At 42.0% G+C, this 9,157-nt stretch overlaps 1 protein-coding gene across 1 annotated transcript; it reads right to left on the reverse strand.

The window, feature by feature from the left end:
• Nucleotides 1–288: 288 nt before the first annotated feature.
• On the reverse strand, nucleotides 289–2,095 carry LOC121583201 (homeobox protein HMX3-like). Its single transcript, XM_041899397.2, has 2 exons — nucleotides 1,323–2,095; nucleotides 289–949 (listed from the first exon to the last, which is right to left on the reverse strand). The coding sequence occupies exons 1-2, from the start codon at nucleotides 1,609–1,611 to the stop codon at nucleotides 339–341; spliced, it is 900 nt and encodes a 299-aa protein (XP_041755331.2). The 5' UTR covers nucleotides 1,612–2,095; the 3' UTR covers nucleotides 289–338.
• Nucleotides 2,096–9,157: the final 7,062 nt, after the last annotated feature.

The following is a 9,157-nucleotide window of genomic DNA, read 5'->3' on the forward strand; positions in this document are numbered from 1 at the left end:
CAGGCTTGCTGAAATGTATTTTGGGGCAGTGTGAACTGGATAGTCTTAGCGGAAATTATCTCAAAGCTGCTATAATAATAAAAGGCCCAATAATAATAGGCCTAATTATAATTATAACAATAATAATACTTGTAATATTAATAATAACAACAATATGCTAATAGTGTGAAATTATACCAGAGACAATGTAAACTGCACTCTAATAAAAAAATGCGCAATAGGTCCTCTTTGACAGAAAGCATGGCTTTCTTTTTTCTATTTCTTTTCTTCTTTACAAAAATATTGTCTTGTGTAGTGTTCTGTACGAGTTAGGAATATAGACAACAACCTCTTGTTTTTCAGACCGGTCTGAGTAGCGGCACAGAGGTGACGATTGGGTGAGAGTAATAGAGGTGGTGAGGGAAGGTGAGGAGCGGCTGGCTCACAGGCACGTTCCCGGTCGCACTGACAGTTTCTGAGGCAGAGTTTTCGTGGTAGAGGATGGGCACTCGCACTATCCTCTGTGCAGTGGCGTGGCTCAGATTTGCAGCTTCTAGTTCAGCGGCAAGCTGCCTCTTCCATTTATTTCTTCTGTTCTGGAACCAAATCTTTACCTGGGTCTCTGTCAGGTGCAAAGACGCAGCCAATCCGGCCCTCTCCGAACTGCTCAAGTAGCGTTTCATGTCAAAGGTGGACTCGAGCTGAAACACCTGACTCCGGGAGAACACCGTGCGTGTTTTCTTTTTTCGACATGCTTTCTTGTCCCCACGGTCCTCGTGTTTCTTCCAGTCGTCTACCCCACTGTGTTTCTTTGTGTCCTCGGGATCACTCTCTTCAAGAACTATTTCATCACCACTTTTGTTGTCCTCGTCTTCTTTGCCGTCTGGGTCAGATTTGAGCACCAGGTCTGGCGAGTCGCGATCGGTGCCAGAGGTGGGAGAGGAGTCTCTTGCTCGTGCCTTCTCGGCAACTAAAATGACGACAGGAAATATGGGTTATAAACATGGCTGCATGTTCAATACTTCGTTGACACTGGATATGCTTTAGCAAATATATAAAATAACAGTTGGCTATACCATTCAATTGAACGCGCAAAAGACAAATAGAAACATACAATGCTGACAATGGCTTTACTTTGAATGAAATACTTATCATAAGTGACAAAATACTTGCTGAGTATATGGATTTAGTTCAAGAATGATTATCCTTGTTTGAATGTCCTTTGACAGATGAAAGCTCAACCCATAGCATTCATAGCAATTTCCACTATACAAATTACGCACATTATACGTTTTCTGGTAGTGTAAAAGGTAAAGAAGACAATCAGATGTGCATGGACTTACCTTCGGTTCTGTGTAGATGACTGGCTGCGCTGAGTGTGTAGGGATACCACCATGCTGAGGCTCGCTCCAGATAGTGCGCGGGTAAGGCAAATCTCTGTGTGGGTAACTCAAAGCGAGGAAAGTTGAAGTCCCCGACCTGGGATAGAGAAAAGCCCCCTTCCAAAGCTACCTTTGCCGAGGCGAAGATGGGCTTGGGTTTGGATGGTTTACTATCACAGTTCAGCAAGTTCTTAATGAAGAAGGGAGAGTCTTTCACCGGAGTGCACGTCTCTTGCGCCGTCTCGGGCATTGCTGCTTGGAGGTTGTGGTCCGAATGCCTTAGACCACAAACGTAAGTGTTAAAAGACTTAGAAACTGTGATATTATAAAAATAGAAGACAGGTAATTGTCCTTCTTTATGATGTTTTAAATGCGGAATATCTTCTTGATTACCCGATGATCGAGAACGTCAAAAATAAAATACACATCAGAAAAGTAAATAGTCTTCAGAGAGAACAAAATAATATCGATATTGCATCCAAGTCTTGTGCGTTCCTTTGTCAAAATGCAACTGTGTCCACAGCGTCAGTCTGGCGCCGGATGCTAATGATGAAATAAAAATGTCATCCAAGTTAAATGCGGAAAGTACACGGCGATTGGGCATGTACAATGGCAAATGGGATTAAGGAAGAGATGGGAAGTAGAACGAGGGGGAGAGAGACGGGCAGAGAGAGAGAGCGAGGTAGAGAGAGAGGGGGTGTAGGCTACACGATAACAACGAAGTCCACCCTAACTTTGCGCTTTGGCTGTAGGCTGTAGCTTTCTGGTGTTATTGGTCTTATATAGTCCAATTAGATAGCAAATGAGGACAGGGTTGTTAGCACAAAAGGAAATGTTTGGCATGAGCTTCGTTGGAAGTAGGCTACAATAGGCAAATTACTCTCACCGAACACAGCCTATAGCCTAACAGCAGAGTATGCCTATATCACAATTTGATGCAGGGTTTGGGGAGATAATTTTTAAAAAATAAAAAAAATAGCAATATTAAAAAACATTATAGTGATTATGAATTAGGGGATTATGAGGTTGTGGTCTGATTCATAGTTATCGATAATATAGCACAGATTCAGAAAGAGCAAGAACAATTTTCGGCAAGCTATGGATGTGAGTTCTGCTTTTTATAATGGCCATTTTCCTAACACAAACACCAACAAAATAGAGCTTCATGTGTTCAGATAACCAGATTGTGGTCCTCTGTAGCTCAGCTGGTAGAGCACGGCGCTTGTAACGCCAAGGTAGTGGGTTCGATCCCCGGGACCACACATACACAAAAATGTATGCACGCATGACTGTAAGTCGCTTTGGATAAAAGCGTCTGCTAAATGGCATATTATTATTATTATTATTATTATTATTATTATAACGATAGGCCTACAACAAAGTAGGATATTGTGGATTAGATCACATTTGGGAAAATATATATTTTGATTATTACCCAGTAAATACATTTTTCAAATGTTCCCATAATTGGCTACACGCAAAATATTGTGCAAAATATTTACCTACATAGGGCCTATTCCACTTACACGATTCATTCGACTATGTTTATATGATAGCTATTATAGTTTTACAGGGTAGGATACAAACTTTCGTTATTACAGCACAGACAAGACAATTTCCCTCCAGGTGTCATGTTTTAACACAATTTGGAGTGAATAAGTTAAATTGATGAAAATAATTAGACCTTTTCCCCCATGGACTATCTGCCAACAATTCTATTGAAAGAGGTTGCAAATGATGTCCACATTATCACTAGGCCTATTATAAAAGGTTTACAGAATAAGGAATATATATTTACATTTAGATATAGCCTAATTAAAATATTGTTGCAATCAAATGATTGTGAATTGGATGCGCATCTTTAATCACTTGCCTAACTCCAAATGTAGTCCAGTTGCAATTATTTGCATTGCTTATTGGGACACAAAGGCTCACGGGACGCATGTGCCTGAATTGTGTGTATTCGTATGCTATGACATAGGTTTACCTCAATAAAGGTAAACCATACACAATTCAGACACAGTTTATGAAATTGCCCCTTAATTAGTACAATTAAACCCAATTAAACCCAACGATTTAATAAGAAGAGTCATCTGTGTTTACTTTGTTTCGTCAGAGATCTGAACACTGTTTTCGAAGTGTCAATTGTTTTTGCTGATTCATTTAGAAATGCATTCTGAAATGGTCTCAGAAACAGTCATGGTTAGCCAACTGTAAGCCTAAAATATGTCATCAATGAGCAATTCTAGTCATATTTCTACTTTATGGATTTCTAAAATGTTTCTTTGTTGGATAGTCATCCGTTTTTATCAAATCAATTTTGTTCATTCATTCCTCAGATTGCAGTCTTTGTAAATGCGGTATGTATATTCACTCATTGATATTAATTTACATGATAGAGCATGCCCAATGATAGATGAATAATGAGAGGACAGCGTCCTCTGTGGGCAATAAAGGCTAAATGCAGGACCTTAATCACAGATGTAGACGAATAAGCACCAAAAGACTTGTCAGCATGGCTAGGCACTACTTCACAAAACAACACAATCTCACAATCAATTCGTGCATATATGTAAAAATAAAAAATAAAAAATAAAAAAGTATTTCAACAGATTTTGTGCAGTTGTAGTCAGAAATGCAAATTTTTCGTGCAGGCAACAGTAGGCCTACACGATTTCCTTCATAACGCATTTCATATTTCGTGGAGCCTACATTACACAATTTTCTTCATAATAAATGTAATACAACGCTCCACTTTTTCATGTACATTACACCATATCTTTCTTAATGCATTTTATACAAGTCTGTCAAATTTTATGAGGTTGCCAGATTTGAGAGAAAATAAAGATTTTGTTGTATTGTGGTATCGATGAAGATATTTGATTGGGGAATGTGGATACATTTTTATGATGGGAAATTATTATAAACACCATAATACACACATACAAACACTTACACACATATACACACACTCACTTTGTTATAGCCAACTCTTGACTTTTGTATGAATTATTTTTTATAAAATATTTGTATCTAGTTGTGATGAATTCATTGTCTTAAACTGGTTAAATGTTTGTAGTTTGCATGTTTCAGTAATGATTAACATGGTTAAATAGTCGTACATTACTGCTTGATTTAGCTTTTGGTATATTTGACATTTTTAGACATATTCTGTATTTCCACTAAATAAAGCAATAATTAATCAACACACTACTGTAAATAAATGGACACTACCTGTTATAAAACGGAAATTGCTCTCCGTAAAATCCAGTGCGTTCGGAATGTATTCAGACCCCTTCCCTTTTTCCACATTTTGTTACGTTACAGCCTTATTCTAAAATGGATTAAATTATATTTTTCCCTCATCAATCTACACACAATACCCCATAATGACAAAGCAAAAACAGGTTTTTAGAAGTTTTTGCTAATTTATAAAAAATAAAAAACAGCAATACCTTATTTATATAGGTATTCAGACCCTTTGCTATGGGACTCAAAATTAAGCTCAGGTGCATCCTGTTTCCATTGATCATCCTTGAGATGTTTCTACAACTTGAGTGGAGTCCACCTGTTGTAAATTCAATTGATTGGACATGATTTGGAAAGGCACACACCTGTCTATATAAGGTCCCGATGTTGACAGTGCATGTCAGAGCAAAAACCAGGCAATGAGGTCGAAGGAATTGTCCATGGAGCTCAGAGATAGGATTGTGTTGAGGCACAGATCTGGAGAAGTGTACCAAAAACTGTCTGCAGCATTGAAGGTCCCCAAGAACACAGTGGCCTCCATCATTCTTAAGTTTGGAACCACCAAGACTCTTCCTAGAGCTGGCCGCCCAGCCAAACTGAGCAATTGGGGGAGAAGGTCCTTGGTCAGGGAGGTGACCAAGAACCCGATGGTCACTCTGACAGAGCTCCAGAGTTCCTCTGTGGAGATGGGAGAACCTTCCAAAGGACAATCATCTCTGCAGCACTCCACCAATCAGGCCTTTATGGTAGAGTGGCCAGACTGAAGCCACTCCTCAGTAAAAGGCACATGACAGCCCGCTTAGCGTTTGCCAAAGGCACCTAAAGGACACTCAGACCATGAGAAACAAGATTCTCTGGTCTGATGAAACCAAGATTGAACTCTTTGGCCAAGTGTCACATCTGGAGTAAACCTGGCACCATCCCTACGGTGAAGCATGGTGGTGGCAGCATTATGCTGTGGGGATGTTTTTCAGCGGCAGGGACTGGGAGACTAGTCAGGATCGAGGGAAAGATGAATGGAGCCTGACTAGTCTCCCAGTCCCTGCCGCTAAAAAACATCCCCACAGCATGATGCTGCCACCACCATGCTTCACCGTAGGGATGGTGCCAGGTTTCCTACAGAGAGATCCTTGATGAAAACCTGATCCAGAGCACTCAGGACTTCAGACTGGGGTGAAGGTTTACCTTACAACAGGACAACGACCCTAAGCACACAGGAGTGGCAAAGCTTGGATCTGCAGAGAAGAATGGTAGAAACTCCCCAAATACAGGTTTGCCAAGCTTGTAGCGTCATACCCAAGAAGACGAGGCTGTAATCGCTGCCAAAGGTGCTTCAGCAAAGTACTGAGTAAAGGGTCTGAATACTTATGTAAATGTAATATTTCAGTATTTTATTTTGAATAAATTTGCAAACATTTCTGCAAACCTCTTTTTGCTTGAATAAGGCTGTAATGTAACAAAATGTGGGAAAGGTCAAGGGGTCTGAATACTTTCTGAATGCACTGTAAAAGATTTGAAATGCTCAGTCTGAAGCCATTCGGCTATGGGTTTCACAGCCCTATAATAATGATACAAATTATATTACCTTAAAAAGGGTTTACTTACAACCTCATGTTGGGCAAAGTGGTATAGGAGAGTCTGACATGTAACCCCTAACTTGAGTTCAGTCGTCCTTAATGACTGGGAAAGGCCTCGATTCCGTAGAAAATCCTACATCCATCTCATTAGATCAGAACAGGATGGGATCAACAGTGATTCATATTACTAGTTTGCCTCCTAAAAGAAAGATAGTTGTGTTTTTCTGCATAACGCACTTACATTATTTGTCTACCCATATGATGTGGATCATTGTCAGGTTATTTGATATATAAGCTTCAGTAACAAAAGAACACCATGGTTGAATTAACACTTTAAACAGTCAAATCAAATCAAATTTTATTTGCCACATGCGCCGAATACAACAGGTGTAGACATTACAGTGAAATGCTTACTTACAAGCCCTTAACCAACAATGCAGTTTTTAAAGATACAAAAAATAAAGTGTTAAGTAAAAAAAATAAAAGCAAATAACTAAAGAGCAGCAGTAAAATAAAATAACAGTAGGGAGGCTATATACAGGGGGGTACCGGTGCAGAGTCAATGTGCAGGGGCACCGGCTAGTCGAGGTAATTGAGGTAATATGTACATGTGGGTAGAGTTAAAGTGACTATGCATAAATTGTAAACAGAGTAGCAGCAGCGTAAAAGCATAAAAGACGGGGGTGGGGGTGGGGAGGCAGTGCAAATAGTCCGGGTAGCAATGATTAGCTGTTCAGGAGTCTTATGGCTTGGGGGTAGAAGCTGTTGAGAAGCCTTTTGGACCTAGACTTGGCACTCCGGTACCGCTTGCCGTGCAGTAGCAGAGAGAACAGTCTATGACTAGGGTGGCTGGAGTCTTTGACAATTTTGAGGGCCTTCCTCTGACACCGTCTGGTATAGAGGTCCTGGATGGCAGGAAGCTTGGCCCCAGTGATGTACTGGGCTGTACGCACTACCCTCTGTAGAGCCTTGCGGTCTGAGGCCGAGCAGTTGCCAGACCAGGCGGTGATGCAACCAGTCAGGATGCTCTCGATGGTGCAGCTGTATAACCTTTTGAGGATCTGAGGACCCATGCCAAATCTTTTCAGTCTCCTGAGGGGGAATAGGCTTTGTCGTGCCCTCTTTACGACTGTCTTGGTGAGTTTGGACCATGATAGTTTGTTGGTGATGTGGACACCAAGTAACTTGAAGCTCTCAACGTGTTCCACTACAGCCCCGTCGATGAGAATGGGGGCGTGCTCAGTCCTCTTTTTTTTCCTGTAGTCCACAATCATCTCCTTTGTCTTGATCACGTTGAGGGTAAGGTTGTTATCCTGGCACCACGCGGCCAGGTCTCGGACCTCCTCCCTATAGGCTGTCTCATCGTTGTTGGTGATCAGGCCTACCACTGTTGTGTCGTCAGCAAACTTACTGATGGTGTTGGAGTTGTGCCTGGCCATGCAGTCATGGGTGAACAGGGAGTACAGGAGGGGACTGAGCACGCACCCCTGAGGGGCCCCCGTGTTGAGGTTCAGCGTGGCAGATGTGCTGTTACCTACCCTTACCACCTGGGGTCGGCCCGTCAGGAAGTCCAGGATCCAGTTGCAGAGGGAGGTGTTTAGTCCCAGGATCCGTAGCTTAGTGATGAGCTTTGAGGGCACTATGGTGTTGAACACTGAGCTGTAGTCAACAAACAGCATTCTCATGTACAGTGAGGGAAGAAAGTATTTGATCCCCTGCTGATTTTGTACGTTTGCCAACTGACAAAGACATGATCAGTCTATCATTTTAATGGTAGGTTTATTTGAACAGTGAGAGACAGAATAACAACTAAAAAATCCAGAAAAACGCATGTCAAAAATGTTATAAATTGATTTGCATTTTAAATGAGGGAAATAACTATTTGACCCCTCTGCAAAACATGACTTTGTACTTGGTGGCAAAACCCTTGTTGGCAATCACAGAGGTCAGACGTTTCTTGTAGTTGGTCACCAGTTTTGCACACATCTCAGGAGGGATTTTGTTCCACTCCTCTTTGCAGATCTTCTCCAAGTCATTAAGGTTTCGAGGCTGACGTTTGGCAACTCAAACCGTCAGCTGCCTCCACAGATTTTCTATGGGATTAAGTTCTGGAGACTGGCTAGGCCACTCCAGGACCTTAATGTGCTTCTTCTTGAGCCACTCCTTTGTTGCCTTGGCCGTGTGTTTTGGGTCATTGTCATGCTAGAATACCCTTCCACGACCCATTTTCAATGCCCTGGCTGAGGGAAGGAGGTTCTCACCCAAGATTTGACGGTACATCGCCCCGTCCATCGTCCCTTTGATGTGGTGAAGTTGTCCTGTCCCCTTAGCAGAAAAACACCCCCAAAGCATAATTTTTCCACCGCCATGTTTGACGGTGGGGATGGTGTTCTTGGGGTCATAGGCAGCATTCCTACTCCTCCAAACACGGCGAGTTGAAATGATGCCAAAGAGCTCGATTTTGGTCTCATCTGACCACAACACTTTCACCCAGTTCTCCTCTGAATCATTCAGATGTACATTGGCAAACTTCAGACGGCCCTGTATATGTGCTTTCTTGAGCAGGGGGACCTTGCGGGCGCTGCAGGATTTCAGTCCTTCATGGCATAGTGTGTTAATCATTCAGATGTACATTGGCAAACTTCAGACGGCCCTGTATATGTGCTTTCTTGAGCAGGGGGACCTTGCGGGCGCTGCAGGACTTCAGTCCTTCATGGCATAGTGTGTTAATAATTTTTTTCTTGGTGACTATGGTCCCAGCTGCCTTGAGATCATTGACAAGATCCTCCCGTGTAGTTCTGGGCTGATTCCTCACCGTTCTCATGATCATTGCAACTCCACGAGGTGAGATCTTGCAAGGAGCTCCAGGCCGAGGGAGATTGACAGTTCTTTTGTGTTTCTTCCATTTGCGAATAATCACACCAACTGTTGTCACCTTCTCACCAAGCTGCTTGGCGATGGTCTTGTAGC

The sequence above is a fragment of the Coregonus clupeaformis genome, chromosome 1 (genome assembly GCF_020615455.1).
Source record: "Coregonus clupeaformis isolate EN_2021a chromosome 1, ASM2061545v1, whole genome shotgun sequence".
Classification (NCBI taxonomy): Eukaryota; Metazoa; Chordata; class Actinopteri; order Salmoniformes; family Salmonidae; genus Coregonus; species Coregonus clupeaformis.

Bases quoted from the DNA above. Each gene is read 5' to 3' on its own strand.
- LOC121583201 (XM_041899397.2), bottom strand. From the start codon at position 1,611: ATGCCCGAGACGGCGCAAGAGACGTGCACTCCGGTGAAAGACTCTCCC. The intron at 950-1,322 runs GTAAGTCCATGC...TCGTCATTTTAG, and splicing joins TCATCTACACAGAACCGAAG to TTGCCGAGAAGGCACGAGCA.